General features: G+C 47.0%; 1 protein-coding gene across 2 annotated transcripts in view; it reads left to right on the top strand.

Moving 5' to 3' along the window:
* LOC129698375 (FRAS1-related extracellular matrix protein 2-like) overlaps window positions 1–25,162 on the top strand; it is a 125,074-nt gene extending 99,912 nt beyond the window's left edge. Inside the window, exons 17-25 of one of the 2 annotated variants that reach the window (XR_008723668.1) lie at window positions 598–790; window positions 2,037–2,141; window positions 4,994–5,121; window positions 8,066–8,200; window positions 10,136–10,262; window positions 12,582–12,769; window positions 15,567–15,713; window positions 20,770–21,580; window positions 22,004–25,162. Coding sequence is in view for 1 of the 2 variants with exons in the window: in XM_055637491.1 (XP_055493466.1) it covers window positions 598–790; window positions 2,037–2,141; window positions 4,994–5,121; window positions 8,066–8,200; window positions 10,136–10,262; window positions 12,582–12,769; window positions 15,567–15,713; window positions 20,770–21,273 (1,527 nt within the window). In the remaining variant the exon portion in view is untranslated. Of the gene's footprint in view, window positions 1–597; window positions 791–2,036; window positions 2,142–4,993; window positions 5,122–8,065; window positions 8,201–10,135; window positions 10,263–12,581; window positions 12,770–15,566; window positions 15,714–20,769; window positions 21,649–22,003 lie in introns of those variants that run through there. The other variant, XM_055637491.1, reaches the window with a different exon arrangement.
* Window positions 25,163–25,452: the final 290 nt, after the last annotated feature.

The raw sequence follows: 25,452 nt of genomic DNA, 5'->3' as shown, positions 1-25,452 counted from the left end.
CAGGTGTGGTCTCACTAGGGCCCTGTCCAACTGCACTTTGCTCCTATGCTCAACTCCTCCAGTTATGAAGGTTATATGTGGAGGGAATGGACAGACGACGTTTTAGGTCGGGGCCCTTCTTCAGAATGATGGAGTAGGGAAGAGTAAAGTGGAAAAGAGAGGTGGGAAGTCTGAAGAAAGGTCCCGGCCCAACACATCACCTGTCCATTCCCTCTACTGCTGCTGCCTGACCCACTGAGTTCCTCCAGCACTTTGTGCTTTGCTCCAGATTCCAGCACCTGCAGTTCCTAGTGTGGCATAGACATTGGGATGCTGCGTTAAAGTTGGGGAAGACATTGCATTGGGTTTTGTCACACTGCTATGGGAATGCATTACGCAGGAAAGAGTGCAGAGACAATCTACGGCAGTGTTGCCAGGACTCCAGGGTGTGAGCGACTCCAGCTTTCCCCTCAGTCTCCGTCTGTCTTAGCAAGGGTCATGCTGAGTTCCTCCAGCTTTATCTCCAAAGAGGAGACTTTTGTTCTGGTGTCGCCGTTGACAACGAGACTGTGTGCATGATTGGTGCTGTGACGTGTTGCTTGTTGCCTCCCCCCGCAGGTTCTCAACCTGGTGCAGTCGTACGTGACGCTGCGGGTGCCGCTGTACGTGTCCTATGTGTTCCACTCTCCGGTAGGGGTGGGCGGCTGGCAACACTTTGACCTGCAGTCCGAGCTGCGCCTCACCTTTGTCTACGACACCGCCATCTTGTGGCGAGATGGCGTTGGCAGCCCCCCCGAGGCCGAGCTGCAGGGTGAGTGCTGGCTGGGAAGGGGGTGGGGCACTGCACCAGGGAGGGTCCTGGCTCCTAATGCCACCGGTCCATTGTTTGTGGAAATGTCCCAACCCAGAACATCACCTGTCCATAGAGTCTAAAGTAGGGTCCCAACCCGGAACATCACCTGTCCATAGGGCCTGAGGAGGGTCCCAACCCAATAGACAATAGACAATGGACAATAGGTGCAGCAGTAGGCCATTCAACCCTTCCAGCCAGCACCGCCATTCAATGTGATCATGGCTGATCATCCCCAATCAGTTCCCCGTTCCTGCCTTCTCCCCATATCCCCTGACTCTGCTATCTTTAAGAGCCCTATCTAGCTCTCTCTTGAAAGTATCCAGAGAACCGGCCTCCACCGCCCTCTGAGGCAGAGAATTCCACAGACTCACAACTCTCTGTGAGAAAAAGTGTTTCCTCGTCTCCGTTCTAAATGGCTTACCCCTTATTCTTAAACTGTGTGGCCCCTGGTTCTGGACTCCCCCAACATCGGGAACATGTTTCCTGCCTCTAGCGTGTCCAAACCCTTAACAATCTTATATGTTTCAATAAGATACCCTCTCATCCTAAACTCCAGAGTGTACAAGCCCAGCTGCTCCATTCTCTCAGCATATGACAGTCCTGCCATCCCGGGAATTAACCTTGTAAACCTACGCTGCACTCCCTCAATAGCAAGAATGTCCTTCCCCAGATCATCACCTGTCCATAGAGCCTGAGGAGGGTCTCGACATGAAACGTCACCAGTTCATTGAGAGTGAAATAGGATCTCGACCAGTAACAATAGCTGTCTATTGATTCTGAGGAAGGGTCCTAACCCATATACATTGCCTATCGATAGTCTGAATTAGAATCACATATTCATAGTGTCTGAAGTAGGGCCCCAACCCATAACGTCATCTATTCATGGACTCGAGAACCAGAGGACATCGGTTTAAGGTGAGGGGGAAAAGATTTGATAGCAACCTGAGGGATAACCTTTTCACATGGACGGTGGTGGGTGCATGGAATGAGCTGCCAGAGGAGGTAGTTGAGGCAGGTACTATTGTAATGTGTAAGAGACATTTGGACAGATGCATGGCTAGGACAAGTCTGGAGGTGTGGGACTAGTGTAGATGGGGCCTGTTGGTGGGTGTGGGCTGTTTGGGTATAGGGTCTGTGTGTTACATTGCCGATGTGTTTGGGGATGCCAGTGAGGTTGATGGGTGTTTCCGCTCTGTGCTGACAGGAGCGCTGTATCCCACCAGCATGCGGATCAACGCTGAGGGCCGGCTTGTCGTCAACTTCCGCACCGAAGCGCGGTTCCGGGGTCTGTTTGTCATGTTACACCCTGGTGAGTGTGCCCCCCCCGCGCTCAGTAACACACGGTGCCACAGGAAGCCAGTGGCTCAGGCACCATCCAGGGCTGAACATCCGCACCTCACCGTTATACTGAGTTTGGTTCACAGCGCACCACCTACACTCATCCCACCATCCGGGCCGGGCCCCTCTCCTCACTGCTACTGTCGGGCAGCAGCTACACAAGTCTGAAGTCCCACAACACCAGGCTCAAGAACAGTTACCTTTCTACAACCATCAGGTTCTTGAACAGACCCGCACAGACTAAAGGGGCTGTCCCACTGCGGCGACCTAATCCGCGAGTTGTGAGACTGTCTTCGACCTTCAAGCTCGAGGCCACTCGCCTGAAAAACCTCGAGCTGGATCGACCGTCAGCGATGAAACCGCGAGCTGGATCGACCAACCGCGCGCACACTCGCACACGCGCGCACACACACACACACACATGCACACACACACACACACACACGCACACATGCACACATGCACACACACACACACACATGCACACATGCACACACACACACACACACACACACACACACACACACACACACCCACGCACACACACCCACACACTCACACACGCACACAAGCACACTCACACACACACACACACACACACAAACGCACAACACACACGGCACACACATCGGGCGGGGACCAGGGAATGTGGGGGAGCGCTGTCTGAAATTCACACCCGCGATGAACAGGAAGGTAAAAGACGGCTGGCACAGTGTACGGTAAGTCCTTTAGAGAGCACGGAGAGGGGAGGGGGGAGAGATGGGGCGAGAAGGGGGGGGAGAGAAGAGGTGAAAAGGGGGGAAGAAGGAGTGGAGACACGCCAGACAACTTTTAATAAACTTTAGCGGGCATTTAACATTACCGGTCGGTTTAGTTACCTTTTTTTCTCAACGAGCTTTACTTTCGATTACCCTCGATTACCTACGACTAACATGCCGACCCACTACGACCGACTTCGACTGAACCTACGAGTGAAAAAAAAAGTATTTTCCATGGCAACCTTTTACTTGTGGGCATTTTTCAACATGTTGAAAAATACGCCGCAACCTAGCTGAGGCCTCGAGGATGCGGAGACCACTCTCGAGCATGAAGGAGAGTTGCAAAGACCTCCTACGACCTCGTGTCGACCATGCTGCGAGTATGAGTCGAGGGCAAACTCGGCAGAACTCGCGGATTAGGTCGCCCAAGTGGGACAGCCCCTTAATCCAACCTCAGCAACGGAACACTGCAGACCACCTCTTGCACCACCACGGACTTGTATGTTGCACTGCACAGTCTTTATCGTTTTACTGTCGTGTGATATTTATACGTAATTTATGTATATATCATTTATGTTTTTGTGGCTTTGAGTTTATCTGTCGGTCTGTTTATTATTGTCAGGTGTACAGAGCTTTGTTTTCCATTCTATCCAAACAGATCAGATAATACTATACATAACTGCAATCAAGTCAAACTCAAGTACAATAGGTAGAGCAAAGGGGAAGATACAGAGTGCAGAATATAGTTCCCAGCATTGTAGCGCATCATGTTCATGTCCATACATGATAGGAGAAGAATTCAGCCATTCGGCCCATCAAGTCTACTCCGCCATTCAATCATAGCTGATCTATCTTTCCCTCTTAATCCCATTCTCCTGCCTTCTCCCCATAACCCCTGACACCCATACTAATCAAGAATCGATCTATCCCTGCTTTAAAAATATAGAAACATAGAAATTAGGTGCAGGAGTAGGCCATTCGGCCCTTCGAGCCTGCACCGCCATTCAATATGATCATGGCTGATCATCCAACTCAGTATCCCGTACCTGCCTTCTCTCCATACCCCCTGATCCCCTTAGCCACAAGGGCCACATCTAACTCCCTCTTAAATATAGCCAATGAACTGGCCTCAACTACCCTCTGTGGCAGAGAGTTCCAGAGATTCACCACTCTCCTCATTCACCAAATATCCTCCTCATCTCCTTCCTAAAGGAACGTCCTTTTATTCTGAGGCTATGACCTCTGGTCTAGACTCCCCCTCTAGTTCCAGAGACAAAGTCCAATGTCCACAATGGGGTCGAGGTGAATCGGACAGTACCCCAGCTTGTGAAAGGACCGTTCAGAAGTCTGATAACAGAGGGGAAGAAGCTGTTCGTTAGTCTGGTGGTGCGGGCTTTCAAGCTTCTGTACCTTCTGCCGGACAGGAAGTCTATGATTATGCTGGCTTCTTTCCCAAGGCAGCGTGAAGTGAGGCTGATGAATTAGGGGGGTGGAATTCTGGAAAAGCGGTGGGGGTGGGACAAAGCCTGGTGAGTGATAGGTGGATACAGGTGATAGGCAGATGGGTGGAGTAAGTGACAAAGGCCGGAGGTGAAAAGGCGACAAAATGGTGTCGGATAAGCAGAGAATTTAAAGCAGTTTTTAAATTTTGAGAAAAGAAAAGGCAGTCACGGTGGCGCAGTTGCTGCGTTACAGTGAATGCAGCGCCGGAGACCCGGGTTCGATCCTGACTACGGATTCTGTCTGTGCGGAGTTTGTACGTTCTCCCCGTGATCTGCATGGGTTTTCTCCGAGATCTTCGATTTCCTCCCACACTACAAAGATGTACAGGTTAATTGGCTTGGCAAATGTAAAAAATTGTCCCGAATGCGTGTAGGATAGTGTGGATCGCTGGTCGGCGCGGACCCGGGAGGGCCGAAGGGCCTGTTTCCGAGCTGCATCTCTAAACTAAACTATACTAAAGTTAGTTAATAAGTAATTTTTATAGCTTTAGTTGTTGCAATAAAGTACAATGGATGAGCTTAATAATTTTGAATTGCTCTAATACCCCCACTGTTGTTTGCAGCCTCTGCTCTGAGATCCATGGTGATGTGTGCTGACCATCCAGGCCTCACCTTTACACTGAGTTTAGTTCGCAGTGAACCCAGCTACAACCATCCTGAACAGCAGTGGAGCTTCACGTCAGACTTTGCAGTAAGTTTCTGTCTGTAAATCTTGCAATGTTGACAGTGTTTATTCACCATCACAGGCACAGCCCTCCCCACCATCGACAGCACCTACACCAGGCCCTGCCTCAAGATGGCGGCATCTACCCTCAGCCATCCAGGACGTGCCCTCTCCTCACTGCTACCGTCGGGCAGGAGGTACACAAGCCTGAAGTTCCCACACCACCAGGTTCAGGAACAGGGCGGTCACGGTGGCGCAGCGGTAGAGTTGCTGCCTTACAGCGAATGCAGCGCCAGAGTCCCGGGTTCGATCCCGACTACGGGTGCTCTCTATACGGAGTTTGTACGTTCTCCCCATAACCTGCGTGGGTTACCTCCGAGATCTTCGGTTTCCTCCCACACTCCAAAGACGTACAGGTTTGTAGGTTAATTGGCTTGGTAAATGTAAAAATTGTCCCTAGTGGGTGTAGGATAGTGTTAATGTGCGGGGATCGCTGGGCGGCACGAACCCAGTGGGCCAAGGGGCCTGTTTCCTCACTCTATCTCTAAACTAAACTAAACTAAGCTACTTTCCAACAACCATCAGGTTCTTGAACCGACCCGCAACCGAATCAAGAGTCAAACACTACGGCCACCTCTTGCACTGCCACAGACTTGATTCCAAATTATGTTTGGCACTACTGTCTTGTTTTTGCACAGTCTTTATCGTTTTAGTCTTGCAATATGTATGAGTTATTGTTTATTTTATATATAATTTATATTTTTCGTGGATTTAGGTCTACCTTTAGGTTTCGGTTTACTATTGCCCCGTGTACCGAGGTACAGTGAAAAGCTTTGTTTTGCAGCTATCCAAACAGATTAGATATTACTGTACATAAACACAATCCAGTCAAACTCGTACAATAGGTAGAGCAAAGGGGAAGATACAGAGTGTGGGATATAACATTATGAGAAAGATCATCCTTGAAAGAAATGAATCGTTCAGGAAGCCTTTTGAGCTGTTTCGTTGAGGCACCGTACATTTAAAAAAAAACTTTTTTCATCAGGAAAGTTTACCTGTATTGAAATCCCGAAAATTTTATTTGATTCAGAGTATATTTGTGAGCAATAGGTCTGGATATTTCTTTTAATAAAATAGGCTTAAAAAAAACGTAATCAATCATTAAAAATATCCATACAAAACAATAGCCTTAAGGTGAGTGGGGAGAGAGGCACGTCAGGGACAACTTTTTATCACCGAGAGGATAGTCTGTAACTGGAACGAGCTATAGAAGTGGATGCAATTACGATTTTTAAAAGAGATTTAGATAGGAAGGGTTTAGAGATCTGGGCAAATGGAACTAGTCCAGTATGCCAACTTGGTCAGTGTTGTACAGCTCCAACTCAAGTCAAGTCAAGTCAAGTCAAGTTTATTTGTCACATACACATACGAGATGTGCAGTGAAATGAAAGTGGCAATGCTCGCGGACTTTTGTGCAAAAGACAAACAACAAAACAACCAAACAAATTATAAACACAATCATAACACACATATTCTTTTACATAATAAATAATGGAAGGAAAAACGTTCAGTAGAGTTAGTCCATGGTGAGATAGGCGTTTACAGTCCGAATTGCCTCTGGGAAGAAACTCCTTCTCAAACTCAAAGCAATTCAAGAAGTATAAGTATTGGTGTGAATGTTTATGAAACTTTGGAATTAATATTGAATTAGGATAATTAGGGGTGGCCACGGTGGCGCAGCAATAGAGTTGCTGCCTTACAGCGCTTGCAGCGCCAGAGACCCGGGTTCGATCCCGACTACGGGTGCTGTCTGTACGGAGTTTGTACGTTCTCCCCGTGACCGCGTGGGTTTTCTCCACGATCTTCAGTTTCCTCCCACACTCCAAAGACGTACAGGTCTGTAGGTTAATTGGTTTGGTGTACGTGTAAATGATCCCTAGTGAGTGTAGGACTGTGTTAATGTGCGGGGATCGCTGGTTGGTGCACACTTGGTGGGCTGACTGACCTCTTTCCTGCTGTATCTCTAAACTAAACTAAAGGATAAACGGAGTATTGTAACTAAGAGTTAGCAGAGCCAGATGATGCCCGGACTAATATATTTAATTTTGTACCACACAGTCTCGAGGCACAGGTCCTGTAAAGTCCAGTTTTACCGTTCTACGTTTTATATTCAAATTTTAAAAATATTTTTCTTTCACTACAGCTGTAAGTGTTTTGCAAGATGTCATTTACAAGTAATCTTTCTCTGTGAATCTACCTCTATGGTGCCATGAACTGCTGCTAAATGTTTGGGGGACACAGAATGCATCTCAGGCACACACTCCCACACACACTCCATACACCCAAGACAGGACTTTGGTGACTCGAGAAATAATTTCATTGTATTATGTACATATGAGAACAAAGCACCATTGAGCATTGAATTGCGTAGAAACATATAAAATAGGTGCAGGAGGAGGCCATTCGGCCCTTCGAGCCAGCACCGCCATTCATTGTGATCATGGCTGATTGTCCCCAATCAATAACCCGTGCCTGCCTTCTCCCCATATCCCTTGATTCCACTAGCCCCTAGAGCTCTATCTAACTCTCTCTTAAATCCATCCAGTGATTTGGCCTCCACTGCCCTCTGTGGCTGGGAATTCCACAAATTCACAACGCTCTGGGTGAAAACGTTTTTTCTCACCTCAGTCTTAAATGGCCTCCCCTTTATTCTAAGACTGTGGCCCCTGGTTCTGGACTCGCCCAACATTCTGCGCCAGGGCGGTGTTTGAGAGGGGCATTGTTGTACAGTAGTTATTTAGTATATTTGTAAGGTTTGTAACACAGTTGTTTGAAAATTTAATGTCTAGATAGTTTGGTGAATGTGTACTATGGTGGTGGGTGTGTTACCATGGTTTGCTTTTTGTATCGTGATCGTAATTAAATAAATTATTTTTGACACAAACAAAACAAAAAAAAATGTTCACCGCAGGTCCGTGATTATTCGGGTACGTACACGGTGAAACTGATTCCATGCGCTTCGTCCCCAAGTCAAGACTATACTCTCCCCATAGTCTGCAATCCGAGGGAGCCCATAATCTTTGATCTGGACATCAGGTTTCAGCAGGTACTGAATTACTGAACCCTTCCATGTCGGTGTATTCTCTCTCCAGCCTTTCCATGTCACTGAGGATGGGGAAGGAGTGTGAAGTTAGCAGCCAGTATTGATACCACCACAACTCTCGTGTGGGCAGGGACAGGTTCATTGTGCCACAGGTGAAACGCAAGAACACTTGTACGAGACTTTGGCGAGGCCACTTTTGGAGTATTGTGTCCAGTTTTGTTCACTCTGTTATTAGGAAGGATGTCATTAAAGCTGGAAAGGATGCAAAATAACATTTACGAGGATGTTACCTGGATTCGGGGGGGGGGGCTGAGCTACAGGGAGATGATGGGCAGGCTAGGACTTTATTCCTTGGAGGGCAGGAGGCTGAGGGGTGATCCTAGAGAGGTTTATAAAATCATGAGGGGAATAGATAAGGTGAATGCACAGAGTATTTTACCCAGAGGTGGGGAATCGAGAACCAGAGGATATATATTTAAGATAAGGGTCGGAAAGATTCAATAAGAATCTGAGGGGTAAGTTTGTTTGCATAGGGTGGTGGGGATATGGTACAAGCTGCAGAAGAGGTAAATGAGGCAGGACTATCGCTAAAAACATTTGGACAGGTACATGGATAGGATAGGCTTAGAGGGATATATGCCAAAGGCAGGTAAGTGGGACTAGTATAAATGGGACTTGTTGGTTGTATAATAATAATAATAATAAATAATAATAATAATAATTTTATTTATAGAGCACTTTAAAAACAAACATAGCTGCAACAAAGTGCTGTACATCACTAATCATTGACAAAAAAGTTAATACACACCAAAAATAACAATCAAAAGAAATAGTAGGAAAAGACAAGTAAAATAAAGAAACATCAAAAACACCACAAACAGAAGCAAAGCCTCAGGCATGGTCAAAAGCCAGGGAGTACAAATGTGTTTTAACACTGGTATGGGCAAGATGGCCCAAAGGGCCTGTTTCAACGCTGTAAGACTCCATGACTGTGACACAGAAAGAACGTCATGAGCCTTAACACCATCGATGTAGTGAGGAATCTTGGTGTACAAACCAATAACTCCCTGATAGTGGCAGAACAAGTAGATAGAGTGGTATATAAGGTATATGCTAAACTTACCTTCATTGGTGGTGGCAATGAGTAGAAGAGTCAGGAAGTCACGTTACAGCTTTTTTGGACTGTCATGCACGAAGCTCTGGTCACCCCATTACAGGAAGGATATGGAGACAGAGGGCCCTGCAGATGCACTGGTGTAACACAGCGGGTCAGGCGGCATCTGCGGAGGGAATGGGCAGAGAATGTTTTGGTTTGGGACCTTTCTTCAGACTACTGTGGTCGTGAGTCCAGGTGAAGAAAAATGGTGGGAGAGTAGGAGCACAGCAGGCCTCACCGAGGGGGAGCAGTGAGAGAGGGGTCTCACAGAACTCCTGTTGGAGAGACCAGGAGAACTTCTTCAAAGTAGTAATATTTTGAGGAGAATTTGCAGTGGAGCAGTAAACAGAGGCACAGGAACAGCAGACGCTGCAGTCTTTAACAAAACACAAAGTACTGGAGGAACTCAGTGGGTCAGGCAGTATCTCTGGAGGGAATGGACTGACGATGTTTCGGGTTGAGACCCTTTGAGTAACTCAGTGGGTCAGGTAGATCTCTGGGGAACATGGATAGGTGACATTTCTGACCGGTGACATTTCTGATCAGTGACATCTCTATTCTCCAGAGATGCTGTCAGACCCGCTCAGTTACTCCAGCACTTTCTTATCTTCAGATTAAACCTAACATTCAAATGAAGCATTCATTTAATAGAATACTAATGAAGGTTAAGGGGAAGGTACATGTTGTAATGATTCTCCTTGGGGCGGTGATGGTTGATGTAGAGGTTGGCTGTGTTTGAGTGTTGACCTGGTCATGTTCACGTTTCTGTTTGCATGGTTCAGGTCAGTGACCCAGTGCCGGCCGAGTTCAGTCTCAACACACAGATGTTCCTCCTGAACAAGAAGAGTCTCTGGCTGTCTGATGGCTCCATGGGCTTTGGAGAAGGCAGTGATGTGGCGTTCACTGAAGGTACGAACATCTGTCCACTTACTGCCCCCACTCCAGCAACGAAACATCTGTCCACTTACAATAGACAATAGACAATAGGTGCAGGAGAAGGCCATTCGGCCCTTCGAGTCAGCACTGCCATTCAATGTGATCATGGCTGATCATCCCCAATCAGTACCCCGTTCCTGCCTTCTCCCCATATCCCCTGACTCCGCTATCTGTAAGAGCCCTATCTAGCTCTCTCTTGAAAGTATCCAGAGAACCGGCCTCCACCGCCCTCTGAGGCAGAGAATTCCACAGACTCATAACTCTGTGTGTGAAAAGGTTTTTCCTCATCTCCGTTCTAAATGGCTTACCCATTATTCTTAAACTGTGGCCCCAGGTTCTGGACTCCCCCAACATCAGGAACATGTTTCCTGCCTCTAGCGTGTCCAAACCCTTAATAATCTTATATTTCAATAAGATGCCCTCTCATCCTTATAAATTCCAGAGTGTACAAGTCCAGCCGCTCCATTCTCTCAGCATATGACAGTCCCGACATCCCGGGAATTAACCTTGTAAACCTATACTGCACACCCTCAATCGCAATAATGTCCTTCCACAAATTTGGAAACCAAAACTGCACACAATACTCCAGGTGTGGTCTCACTAGGGCCCTGACCAACTGCAGAAGGACCTCTTTGCTCCTACACTCAACTCTGTCTTGTTATAAAGGCCAACATGCCATTCGCTTTCTTCACTGCCTGCTGTACCTGTACTGATGAAAAAGAACCCCCAGATCCCGTTGTACCCCTTTTCCCAAGTTGACACCATTTAGATAATAATCTGCCTTCCTGTTTTCACTACCAAAGTGGATAACCTCACATTTATCTACATTAAACTGAATCTGCCATGTATCTGCCCACTCCCCCAACCTGTCCAAGTTACCCTGCATTCTCATAGCAGGGTGACTTGGTTACTGGATTACCGCGAGATTCCAGCAACAAAACATCAATCCACTTGTTATAAAGCAATAACACTGGCTAAAACCGCAACGTGAGGCCATGTCTGGAGTGCTACGTTCAGTTGTGTCCATCCTGCTCTAAAACCGATATTGTTAAGCGGGAAAGAGAGCAAGGAAGGTTTGAGGGGAGATCTTATAGTGATGTATAAGATCATGAAGGGAATAGATAGGGTGAATGCACAAAACAGTGGAATCAAGAACCAAAGAACATGAGTTTAAGGTAAGAGGGGAAGGATTTAATAGGAAGCTAAGGGCATGCGGTCTCAGTGGACTATTTCTGTACACTTTGCGAATCAAAACATTTCAAGTCAAGTCAAGTTTATTCGTCACATACACATACGCATACGAGATGTGCAGTGAAATGAAAAGTGGCAATGCTCGCGGACTTTGTGCAAAAAACAAACAAACTACAAACAGAATGGAACAGAATCACATATTCTTTTACATATTACATATTGTGGGAGGAAGGAAAAAGGAAAAAAAACAGCAATTTAAAAAAAACAGTAGAATGGTACAGTAATGTTAGTCCCTGGTGAGGTCGGAGTTTACAGTCCTAATGGTGTCTGGGAAGAAACTCCTTCTCAACCTCTCCGTTCTCACCGCATGGCAATGGAGGCGTTTGCCTGACCGTAGCAGCTGGAATAGTCCATTGCAGGGGTGGAAGGGGTCTCCCATGATCTTATTGGCTCTGGAGTTGCACCTCCTGATGTATAGTTCCTGCAGAGGGGCGAGTGTAGTTCCCATAGTGCGTTCGGCCGAACGCACTACTCTCTGCGGAGCCTTCTTGTCCTTGGCAGAGCAATTCCCAAACCAAATTGTGATATTTCCAGACAAGATGCTTTCCACAGCCGCTGAGTAGAAGCACTGGAGGATCCTCAGAGACACTCTGAATGTCCTCAATTGCCTGAGGGGGTAAAGGCGCTGCCTTGCCTTACTCACGAGTGCTGCAGCATGTGATTTGCAAAGAGGAATTTCACTGTGCGTTAGTACATGTGATGAATAAAGCACTATTGTGCATTGACCAAAGTGGCGTAGCGGTAGAGTTGCTGCCTTACAGCGCTGGAGACCCGGGTTCGATCCTGACTACAGATGCTGTCTGAATGGAATTTGTACGTTCTCCCCGTGACCACGTGGGTTTTCTCTGAGATCTTCGGTTTCCTCCCACACTCCAAAGACGTACAGGTTTGTAGGTTCATTGGCTTGGTGTAAATATAAAAATATCCCTAGTGTGTGTAGGGTAGTGACAATATGCTGGTCGTTGCGGACTCGGTGGGCCCAAGGGCTTGTTTCTGCACTGCATCGCTAAACTCAACTAAACCAATGCCTTAATCCTGCAGGATCGGTTGTGTACGGGCGTGTAATGGTGGATCCCGTCCAGAACCTGGGGGACTCGTTCTTTTGCAACATAGAGAAGGTGTTCCTGTGCACCGGTGCGGACGGATACGTTCCCAAGTACAACCCGTTAAACGCTGAGTACGGCTGTGTGGCAGACTCTCCCTCCCTCTTGTACAGGTTCAAAATCCTGGTAAGGCTCATCATCGCCCTCCCTTTCTGCCACGCCACTCCCGTGAGTCGCACGGTCACACGGGCGATCAATGGCGGCACGTGGGCGCAGCGGTAGTGTTGCTGCCTCACAGCGCCACAGACACGGAGTTTGCATGTGGGTTTTCTCTGGGTGCTCCGGTTTCCTCCCACACTCCAAAGACGTACAGGTTTGTAGGTTAATTGGCTTCAGTAAAATTGTAACTTGTCCCTAGTGTGTACGTTAGTGCTAGTGTACGGGGTGATCGCTGGGCGGCGCAGACACGGTGGGCCGCTCGACTGAACTGTTTCCATGCTAATCTAAACTGTTGTTTCTTATCAGTTGTATGTGCTTTTAGCGTCATACAGCATGGAAACAGGCCCAACCTGCCCACACCAACCAAAATGCCCCATGTACACTAGACCCACCTGCCCACGTTTGACCCATATCCCTCTAAACCTTTCCTTTCCATGTACCTGTCCAAATGTCTTTTAAATGCTGCTATAATACCTGCCTCAACTACCTCCTCTGGCAGCTCGTTCCATACACCCACCTCACCCTCTGTGTGAAAATGTTCCCTTCAGGTTCCTATTAAATCTTTCCTCTCTCACCTTAAACCTTTCTTCACTTGTACTTAATGCCCCTACTCTGGGTAAAAGATTGTGTCCATTTACATTTTATATAACCCTCATGATTTTATGAACCTTGAGAAGGTCTACCCTTAGCCTCCTAATCTGCGTGGAAAAATGAACCAACCTATATAATCTCTCCCTGTGTCTCAAACTTCCTAGACCTTGTTAATTCTCGTAAATCCATAGAATGGGGAACAGAACTGCACGCTGTTCATCTTTTTAGCTTAAATGCTTCTTTCCTATAGCAGGCTGACTATGATGACTAGGCTGAGGATGCTATGAGAATGCAGGACTTGGACAGGTTGGGGGTGTGGGCAGATGCATGGCAGATGCAGTTTAATGTGGATAAATGTGAGGTTATCCACTTTGGTAACTAAAACAGGAAGGCAGATTATTATCTAAATGGTGTCAACTTGGGGAAAGGGGAAGTACAACGGGATCTGGGGGTCCTGGTTCATCAGTCAATGAAAGTAAGCATGCAGGTACAGCAGGCAGTGAAGAAAGCGAATGGCATGTTGGCTTTCATAACAAGAGGAGTTGAGTATAGGAGCAAAGAGGTCTATCTGCAGTTGTATAGAGCCCTAGTGAGGCCACACCTGCAGTATTGTGTGTAATGTTTGTCCCCTAATTTGAGGAAGGATATTATTGCTATTGAGGGAGTGCAGCGTAGGTTTACAAGGTTAATTCCCGGGATATTGGGACTGTCATATGCTGAGAGAATGGAGCGGCTGGGCTTGTATACTCTGGAATTTAGGATGAGAAGGGATCTTATTGAAACATATAAGATTATTAAGGGTTTGGACACGCTAGAGGCAGGAAAGATGTTCCTGATTTTGGGGGAGTCCAGAACCAGGGGCCACAGTTTAAGAATAAGGGGTAACCATTTAGAACGAAGATGAGGAAACACTTTTTCACACAGAGAGTTGTGAGTGTGGAATTCTCTGCCTCAGAGGGCGGTGGAGGCCGGTTCTCTGGATACTTTCAAGAGCGAGCTAGATAGGGCTCTTAAAGATAGCAGAGTCAGGGGGTATGGGGAGAAGGCAGGAACGGGGTACTGATTGGGGATGATCAGCCATGATCACATTGAACTCGTGCTGGCCGAATGGCCTACTCCTGCACCTATTGTCCATTGTATACTGACTAACAATGAACGAATACTCTAAATGTTGCCTCACCAACATTGTATAACTAGCATGACATCCCAACTTCTATACCTGCTGATAAACATCAAGTGCTGAAGTAACTCAGCGGGTCAGGCAGCATCTCTGGAGAACATGATAGGTGCCGTTTCGGGTCTGGACCCTTCATCAAACCTGACCCGAAACCTCACCTATCCATGTTCTCCAGAGATGCTGCTTAACCTGCTGAGTTACTCCAGCAGTTTGTGTCTTTTTTGGTAAACTGGCATCTGCAGTTCCCTTTCTGTATACTCACTGATGTTAGGTTTACCTGTCAAAGAGTCATACAGCATGGAAACAGGCCCAACTTGCCCATGACAACCAACATGCCCCATCTACACGGATCCCACCTGCCTGTATTTGACCCATATCCCTCTAAAACATTCCTATCCGCAGTAACGGCATTTAAAAGTGTCTTTTAAATGCCGTTACAGAAGAGAACAGGTCCACCACCAATTTTCCAGCACCCTTGGTTCCAAAGCCTTGCCGTATTATCCTTTTTCCCGGACCAACAGAGCTCACGGCCTCGAGGCACCGAGATACCACAAAGTGAGCCACGGAAAGTCGGCTGTGGGACACGGATCTGCTGGCTCCGGCCGGGCCCGAGTTCCAGAGCCCCGGCTGCACGAGGCAAATTCCACCCACCGATCGGCCGCGGAAGTCCCGATAGAGTCGAGATCGGCCCCCTCACCCGGCCCAGGTGCCACGTTTTCGGGGGATTTTCGGGGGGGAATTTCAAGTGCGCTCTGGTAATTTTTGTCCGGGTTAAAGAAGGTGCCGGATCACCAGTTGCCGGATAATCGGTGGGGGACCTGTACATAGCCTGCAGTTCCTAGGCTTTCCTTCAATAGAGGCACAACATAGGCCACTGTCTGGTCTTCTGTCATCTCGCTCTCGATGACACAAATACCACTGACAGGGGCCCCACAGTTTATTTTTGTTACGCTGATGTGTTTCGCTGTAACAATGCTGCTGATGATTTTTGTACAGGACAAGGCCCAGCCTGAAACCCAGGACGTGTACTTTGGTAACCTGGCCTTCAACGCTCGGCTGGCAATCGACGATTATGAAGCCCTCGGACTCGCCACCCAGCCCGGCTCTGACGGATTCCATGTGGACTCCTCTCCGCTCTTCCAGGTATGACAGAAACGTGCTGCGTATGCGTAATGCGTGTGTGTCTTTGTGTACAGTGAAAAGCTTTTGTTGCATACTATCCAGTCAGCAGAAAGACAATGCATGATTACAATCTATCCATTTACAGTGTGTAGATACATTATAAGGGAATAACGTTTAATGCAAGCTAAAGCCAGTAAAGTCCGATCAAGGATCATCAACATCCGAGGGTCACCGATGAGGTAGATAGTAGTTCAGCACCGCTCTCTGGTTGTGGTAGGATGATTCAGTTGCCTGATAACAGCTGGGAAGAAACAGTCCCTGAATCTGCAGGTGTGCGTTTTCACATTTCTATACCTTTTGCCCGATGAGAGAGGGGAGAAGAGGGAGTGACCAGGGTGCGACTCGTCCCTGATTATGTTGCTGGCCTTGCCGAGGCAGATGGGATATAAATGGAATCAATGGAAGAGAGGTTGGTTTGTGTGAAGGTCTGGGCTGTGTCCACAATTCGCTGCAAATTCTTGTGGTCTTGGATGGAGCTGTTCCCAAACCGAGCCGTGATGCATCCTGATAGAAGGCTTTCTACGGTGCATTGTTGGTAGAAGTTGGTGAAAGTTGTAGGGGACATGCCAAACTTCCTCAGCCTTCTAAGGACGTTGAGGCACCGTGTGCTTTCTTGGTCGTTGCTTCAATATGGGTGATCCAGGAGACGCTGTTGGTGATATTGACTCTAGGAATTAGAAGCTTTCAACCATCTCTACTTCTGCGCCGTCAATGCACTGGGGTCTGTGAACCGCTTCACTTCCTGATCACTATCTCCTTTGTCTTGCTGACCTTGAGAGAAAGGTTGTTGTCTCGACACCAGGACACAAGGTTCTCAATCTCCTTCCTGTACTCCGTCTCATCATTATTTGATATCTGGCCCACAATGGTGGTGCAGTCTGCGAATTTGTAAATTGAATTAGATTTGTACAAGGCTGCACGGTCGTGGGTGTACAAGGAGTAAAGAAGGGGTTGAGAACGCATCCTTTGCGGAGTTCCCATGTTAAGGGTTATCGTAGAGGATGATTTGTCCCCCATTCTCACTGATTGGAGTCTGTTGGTCAGGAAGTAGAGGATCCAGTGTTTGTTGTGTGTGTGTGTGTGTGTGTGTGTGTGTGTGTGTGTGTGTGTGTGTGTGTGTGTGTGTTTTTTTGTGTGTTGGTGTTGTGTGTGTGTTTGTGTGTGTGTGTGTGTGTGTGTGTATGTGTGTGTGTGTGTGTGTATGTGTGTGTGTGTGTGTGTGTGTGTGGCGCGATGTGTGCATATGATGCGCGCGTGTTTGCCTGTGTCTTTGTGTGTGTGTGTGTGTGTGTGTGTGTGTGTGTGTGTGTGTGTGTGTGTGTGTGTGTGTGTGTGTGTGTGTGTGTGTGTGTGTGTGTGTGTGTGTGTTGTGTGTGTGTGTGTGTGTGTGAGGGGGCTGTGTCCAAATGTACTCTGTGTACATGTGTGTGTGTACAAGGGAATCGCACTGTGTGAGTACGTGTATGTGTGCGTGTGTGCCTGTGTCTGTGCGTGCCTTTGTGCGTGTATGTGTACGAGGGAAACGTACTGTGTGCGTGTGTCTGCGTGTGTACGAGGAAACCGTGCTGTGTGTGAGTACATGTATGCATGCGTGTGTGCCTGTGTGTGTGCGTGTGTACAAGGGAGATTTTATACTCTGTGTGTGTGTGTGTGTATGTGCGCACGAGAGAGACATACTGTATTTGTGTACGGTATGTGTGTGCGCATGTGTGCCTGTGTGTGAGCATGGGTGTGCATGAACAACGGAGACTTGTGCTGTGTGTGAGAGAGGGAGACCACTATGTGTGCGTGTGTACTGTGTGTGTAAGGGGAACGTACTGAGTGTGTGTGGGTACAAGGGAGACGTACTATGTGTACGAGGGAGGGCTGAAGGACCTGGTTCCCTGCTGTCTAACTCCATCTGCATTAAACTTATTGTGTCTCCTGATGTGATGTCAGCCTTGTACCTGGTTAGGCAACTTCCTTTTTCTTTAACAACTAAATGTAGTGAAAAGCACAAATTGTGGTGAAAAGCACAAAGACAATAACAGTGCAAAGTTAGCCAAAGCAAACACATAGCGTACAAACCAAAGAGATTATGAGCGAATGGTTTAGGGTTTCGAATACCTAATGAGCATCAGCAACCTAATATACACTGAAGCTAAGTGATCTGCATTCAACTAATTGTAAACACGGCAAGATGGTCACAATGTGTGGGAAAGAACTGCAGATCCTGGTTTAAACCGAAGATAGACACAAAAAGCTGGAGTAACTCAGCGGGACAGGCAGCATCTCTGGAGAGAGGCAATGGGGACATTTCGGGTCGAGATCCTGCTTCTGATGGGTCAATCTCGACACACACATATATGTCAATTGCGAACCGCACAGAGCCCGATTAATGCTTTAAATATGAATTAATGTCAAACCATTGCTGGCTACGATGTATCATCTGATGATGAGAATCATCTGCTTCCGTGCTGTACTGCTCAGACTCCAAACAAGAATACACGACCTGAAATCCCCAGGTGGAGAATTTATGGCATGACCTTGGATTCTTCTGATAACCAAACAGTTAAAATGTTACAGTCATTCATCACAGAAACAGGCCCTTCGGCCCAACTTGCCCATGCCGACCCAAGATACCTCATCTACACTTGTCCCATTTGCCTGCATTTAGCCCATATCCCTCTAAAACCTTTCTATCCATGTACCTGTCCAAAAGTCTTAAATGATGTTATAATACCTGCCTCGACCACCTCCTTTGGCAGCTAGTTCCATATATCCACCACCTTCTGTGTGAAGAACTTGCCCCTCAAGTTCCTATTAAATCTTGCCCCACACACAAACCTGTGCTCCCTGGTTCTTGATTCCCCAACTCAGGTAAAAGACTCTGTGCATGCACTCTATCTATTCTCCTCGTGATTTTATACACCTCTATAAGATCACCCCGACACCTCCTGCGCTCCAAGGAATACAGTCTTAAACTGCCCAACCTCTACCTGTAGCTCAGGCCCTCGAGTCCTGGCAACTTCCTCACAAATCTTTTGTCCACTCTTTCCAGCTTAATGGCATTCTCCTATAGTAGGGGTATAGAGTGATACAGCGTGGAAACAGGCCCTTCGGTCCAACTCGTCCATACCGCCAACATGTAACCATAACCATATAACAATTACAGCACGGAAACAGGCCATCTCGGCCCTTCTAGTCCGTGCCGAACACTTACTCTCACCTAGTCCCATCTACCTGCACTCATACCATAACCCTCCATTCCTTTCCCGTCCATATACCCATCCAATTTATTTTTAAATGATAAAATCGAACCTGCCTCCACCACCTCCACTGGAAGCTCATTCCACACAGCTACCACTCTCTGAGTAAAGACGTTCCCCCTCATGTTACCCCTAAACTTCTGTCCCTTAATTCTCAAATCATGTCCTCTTGTTTGAATCTTCCCTACTCTCAATGGAAAAAGCTTATCCACGTCAACTCTGTCAATCCCTCTAATAATTTTAAAGACCTCTATCAAGTCCCCCCTCTTAACCTTCTGTGCTCCAAAGAATAAAGACCAACCTTTCTCTGTAACTTAGGTGCTCCATCCAAGCCTGTCCTATCCATGTACCATTCTAACTGTTTCTTAAATGCTGGGATAGTCCCAGCCTCAACTACCTCCTCTGGCATCTTGTTCCATGCACCCACCACCCTCTGTGTGAAATAGTTACCCCTCAAATTCTTATTAAATCTTTTCCCCTTCACCTTGAACCTATGTCCTCTGGTCCTCGATTCCTTTACTCTGGGCAAGAGATTCTGTGCATCTACTTGATCTATTCCTCTCATGATTGTGTACACCTCTCTAAGATCTCCCCTCATCGTCCTGTGCTCCATGGAATAGAGGCCCAGCCTACTCACACCCTCTAGTCCTGGCAACCTTGTAAATCTTCTCTGAACCCTTTCAAGCTTGACAATATCTTTCCTATAACATGGTGCCCAGAACTGAACACAATATTCTAAATGGGGTCTCACCAACATCTTATACAACTGTAACATGACCTCCCAACTTCTATACTCAACACTCTAACTGATGAAGGTCAAATTGGCAAAAACCTTCAAGGAACCATGCACTTGTACTCCTAGATCCCTCTGCTCTACAACACTACCCAGAGGCCTACAATTTACAGTGTAGGGCCTGCACTTGTTCAACGTCCCAAAATGCAACACCTCACACTTCTCTGTATTAAATTCCATCAGCCATTCCTCAGCCCACCTAGTGACCATAACTGAGCACAATACTCCAAGTCTTGTTCACATTGCAAGTTGATGATATTCAACTTTGATGTTTTCATCAGGATAACTATCCAGCAACTCTCGAGTTTGTTTTAATTCCGAACAGTCACCCAGTGCGGCTTCGCCAACGTACGAGCAAGGGTCCCGACCTGAAACGTCATCTGTCCATTCCCTCCACAGATGCTGCCTGACCCGCCAAGTTCCTCCAGCACTTTGTGTCTTATTCAAGGTTCCAATGTCTGCAGTTATCTGTGTCACCAATGAATTTGTAGTCAATATTTTAACCCTCAAGAGTAACTGCAAATCAGCTTTTCATTGAATTGAGTAATGTTTCTCACTTTAGTAAGCCCAAAGGCTTGAAGGTCATGTGTTATAGAAACACATATAATTCTTAAGGGAGTGGACAGGCTAGATGCAGGAAAAATGTTCCCCATGTTGGGGGAGTCCAGAACCAGGGGGCACAGTTGAAGAATAAGGGGTAGATCATTTAGGACTGAGATGAGGAAAAACGTTTTCACCCAGAGAGTTGTGAATCTGTGGAATTCTCTGCCACAGAAGGCAGTGGTGGCCAATTCATTGGATGTTTTCAAGAGAGTTAGATTTAGCTCTTAGGGCTAACAGAATCAAGGGATATGGGGAGAAAGCAGGAACGGGGCACTGATTCTGGATGATCAGCCATGATCATATTGAATGGCAGTTCTGGCTCAAAGGGTACTCATGCACCAATTATGTTTCTATGTTATTTTTCACTCCCTAGGTGACGTCTGGTCGAGAGTGGTACATCCACACTATATACACGGTGCGGTCGGGAGAGAGTGCCGGTAGGGGGATTGGGAAGAGGAGCCTGGAATACCACGCAGTGTCCGGCTGGGATTCGGCCAGCCCGGGTTCACGGCGGCGCCGGTCGGCGGAGGATTCCCCGCAGCCGGCCGAGAACATCGGAGTGGACAACCGCAGAGGCACCAACATGCAGCACGTGGTGCTGCAGCGCAGCGGCACGCAGCGGGCGCTGGTGGAGGACAGGAGGTTGGCGCAAGGTGCCGTGGCCAAGTCTCCCGGCGACGGCGCGGGGACGGGCGTCGGTGTCCCGGTGGCGGGTGGAGTGGCCGCCCTCCTGCTGGCCATCTGCGCCGCCATTGTCATCGTCCTGCTGGTGAGACGAAGGAGGTCCTGGGTCAAGAAAGCGGACTGCAACAACCCGCCTAGCGGGAAGGTCGGCACTGCCCACAGTTTGCAGCACCAGGACAGCTCCGAAGTTTGACCCACTAGAACTCAGCCCAGCCCAGAGCGCCTCGGAGCAAGCCAACCAACCGTGCCTTACTGCAAAAGACCACTACCTTATTTATCCAGTTCACATGGACGAACCACTCCACTTGTTGAAACTTCAATGTTTGGCCTCAGAAACGCAAGCGTGATCGTTCACAACGTCTGGTGGTGGATCTCATGATATCGTCTGTGGTGCTCAGAGTTCATCAAGTGACCCAAAACGCACTGTGCAAACCAGGAGCAAAGCCCGCAAACAGGGGAACGGCATGGGGAGCTCTCGGTTTCTAAAAGAAGAATCATTTGTTTTCCCAGAGTGCCGGAGTAACTCAGCGGGTCAGGCAGCATCTGTGGAGAATGTGGATAGGTGTCGTTGTGGTGTGGTGGGCGGGGGGAAAGCTGCAAGAGAGGAGGAGCAGGAATAAAACCCGGTGAGTGATAGGTGGATACAGGTGAGGGGGGTTTGAGAGGCTGATGGTCAGACGAAGGCCAGAGGTGAAAAGGCAATAAGTGTGAGAGAAGGAGTAAAGAGGTTATCTCGCGCCTTTAGTCATCTCCGGCCTTGTCAAACCATCTCTACCTGTCAAACCCCCCTTGCCTGCATCCACCTATCACTCACCGGGCTTTGTTCTGTCCCTCCTCTCTTCCAGCTTCCCCCCCCCCCCCCATCATAATCAGTCTGACGAAGTGTCCCGACCCAGAATGTCACCTATCCATGTTCTCCGGAGATGCTGCCTGACCCACTGAATTACTCCAGCACTTTGTGTCTTTTCTTGTAAACCAGCATCTGCAGTTCTGTGTGCCATCATTTTCCCAAGTCTGGGTTAAAAGACAAAGGTGCTAGCGTGCGTTCCTGCTGATTGATTAACTTGTGTTGACCCTGCTAGTACAGGCCATGCAATAGATAGAACAATCAATAAATCTTGTTTTATATTTGTTTTTTTTTACACCATGAATGAATTAGTGACTTTTATATGAGAACTTAACAGCTGGATGCCTTACTTTACACTACAGGAATACAGCGTAGAAACAGGCCCTTCAGGCCACTGTCTTTGCATCAACCAGCGATTCCGTACACTAACACTATCCTCCACATAAGTCAGTTAACCTACAAACCCGCACGTCTTTGGAGTGTGGGAGGAAACCAAAGATCTCGGAGAAAACACACGGGAGAACGTGCAAACTCCGTACAGACAGCACCCGTGGTGAGGATTGAAACCGGGTGTGTGGCGCAGCAGTTCTACCTGCTGCCTCAATGGGCCGCCCAGAATTGTTTTCAATGTTTTGAAAGTTCACCAAACATGAAGTTCCTGCCTTAGAGTAATAGAGAGATAGAGCATGGGAGCAGGCCCTTCAGCCCAACACATCCATGCCAGCCATCAAGCTCCCATTTATACTAATCTGTTTATTCTCCTCGCATTTTCGTCAGCTCCTTCCAATGCTATCTTTCACCTACACACTGGGGACAATGTATAATGGGCAGCCAACCTACCAAACAGCAGGTCTTTGTGATGTGGGATGAAACCAGAGCACCCTGAGTAAAAGCCAAGAGAACGTGCAAGACTGCACATAAGACAAAGACACAAAGTGCTGGAGTAACTCAGCAGGTCAGGCAGCATCTCTGGAGAATGTGGTCAGGTGAGGCTCAGGACCCTTCTCCAATGCTTGTTCCTTCAGCAGTTTGTGTCTTTTTTTTAATAAACCAGCATCTGCAGTTCCTTATTTCTACATTTCGACAGCACCCGAGGTCAGGATAGAACTCGATCTGCTGCGCCACTGCGCCGCCCTAGTGTTTCAGAGTGGAACAGCTCCAGTTCTAGAGTATGGTCCAGTGTGTAAGAGACAGTGAGAGATTTGATAGACATCTATCTGCCCAGTGACCACTCTCTCTCATCACTTGTGCCCGACCTCAGAAGGAAGCAAAACACTGAAGAAAGTAACTGATATTGCTGCACTCACTGCATAGACGTTATTAAAATAAAAAGGCATTCACACAGAGGGTGGTGGGTGTATGGAACAAGCTGCCAGAGGAGGTGGTTGAGGCAGGTACATAACAGCATTTAAAAGATACTTGGACTGGAACATGGATAGGAAAGATTTAGAGGGATATGGGCCAAACGCGGGCAAGTGGGGCTAGTGTGGATGGGATATCTTGGTCGGCATGGACGAGTTGGGCCAAAGGGTCTGTTTCCATGCTGTGCGACTGGCATTTTAACTATTGGTTCATCAGAAAAATACGTTTGTCTGTAAATTCTCTACCTAGGTGATTTTATGGTGTGTATTCTTGTTTGGAGTCTCATGAAGTCACAGAGCCATATAGCACGGAAACAGGCCCTTCGGCCCACCTTGCCCATGCCAACATTGTTGGCAAACTGGGCCAGTCCCATTTGCCTGCATTTGGCCTGTAGCACTGTAAATTAGATATTTTTAAAGTGCAGATTGACAGGTTGGTGATTAGTTGATTGTCAAGGGTTACGGGGAGAAGGCAGGGGAATGGGGTTGAGAGGGAAAGATAGATCAACCATGATTGAATGGAGGAGTAGACTTGATGGGCCAAATGGCCTAATTCTGCTCCTATATGAACTTATAAAGTGCCCCGGGTGTGTAGGGAGTGGATGAGAAAGTGGGAAAACAGAACTGGTGTGAGTGGGTGATCGATGGTCGGCATGGACTCGGTGGGACGAAGGGCCTGTTTCCATGCTGTATCTCTCAACCAAACCAGACTGGTATATTCACAAGCCCTGTTCCACACATCGATGTGACTAGATGTGATATAACAGTTTTGTTTTAAAAAGCCACAACAAATTAATTGTAGTCTGATATTCAAACAGACTTCTTACATGTCTCCCAGGTAATTTCCATTTACACAATATAATTCCATTTGCCCTTTAGTTATAAAGTAAAAAAATAATCTATCCATAAACAAATCCCTTCACAATACAGAATGAAGTCTTTTTTAAATAACATTACATTTTCACACATGAACTGTGGCATTCGATTTAAGATTGTACACTCGACACTAGCAGCTAGCCTCTGTGTGATTCTGCAGGGTAGACATTGCTGTTTTCATGTAGATTGTGTAGCAAAGTGTTGGACAAATTTTGCAATTGAGATGCTTTTAAAATGCTCGTATAATTGAGGCCACTTGACAATACGATGCAGAAACACTGAGAGATTCACTGCTCTTTCAAAGAGATTTTTTGTTTCTTCTCCATTGCAATCAGTCTTTCCAGCTTTAAAAAAATAATATGTATGTATTGTTCTTTTGTGTACTATGTTGAATTATTTGGAAGGATCAAACTATGCAATCTACAGCAGAAGCATTTAACTAATGTATTGTATGAGTATAAATAGATATATTGGTTCTTCAGCTTGTTAAAATTGCATTGTTTTGTCTGTTTTGTTGAAACTACTTTTATATTCCGCTTTGAGACGCTGGTGCCTAAAACACGATTGGTGGATATATGTTTTTTGGTAGAGTTCCAGTACTTGTTTCATTGGCTGCCAACTGGAAGTTTTTGTAACTTGTTACAAGAATAATGTGTGTAAAACATCACTTGTTGAAATGATATGACGTTTGCATTGACAAGAACGTCGCCAGGCTAGGCCGAAACCTGCAACTCCGACCCAGTGCCGTCGCCAGGACAACGGGCCTTTACGGCCAGGATAAGACTTGACTTTACAGCCACTCTGAACTTGGAGGGTTCAAAATGTCACTGGAAACGTGTCGACTTGTGTACTCCCTCAGTGATATCTACTATACCTACTCTCTTGTACTTAAATATAATGGTGCTTACGTATAGTAGGGTTGTTACTGGACTGTATGCAAAAACAGAATTGTACTGTATCTAGGTACTTGTGACAATAAAGTACCATTGATTTACAAACCTTGCCATTTTAAGCCTACAGGGGTTTATGCTTTAATAATGTTGATTTTTGCATGCATCAAGTTCTCCCACTTTTGAAATTGATTTTAAAAGAATCATATTCAAAATGTTTTGTATGTTTCTGAACGTTTTATTCCTATGTTCTTAGTTTAGTTTAGAGATAAGCCACGCAAACAGGCCCTTCGGCCCATCGTGATCCCCGGGTCCTATTTTCCCCTCCATGACACACAGATAATAGAGCAACATGCCCATGGCTTCCAAGATGCCCCATCTAATCTAATCCCATTTAC

This window comes from Leucoraja erinacea, chromosome 6 (genome assembly GCF_028641065.1).
Source record: "Leucoraja erinacea ecotype New England chromosome 6, Leri_hhj_1, whole genome shotgun sequence".
NCBI classification, from domain to species: domain Eukaryota; kingdom Metazoa; phylum Chordata; class Chondrichthyes; order Rajiformes; family Rajidae; genus Leucoraja; species Leucoraja erinaceus.
This window is presented reverse-complemented; position numbering and strand designations above follow the sequence as displayed.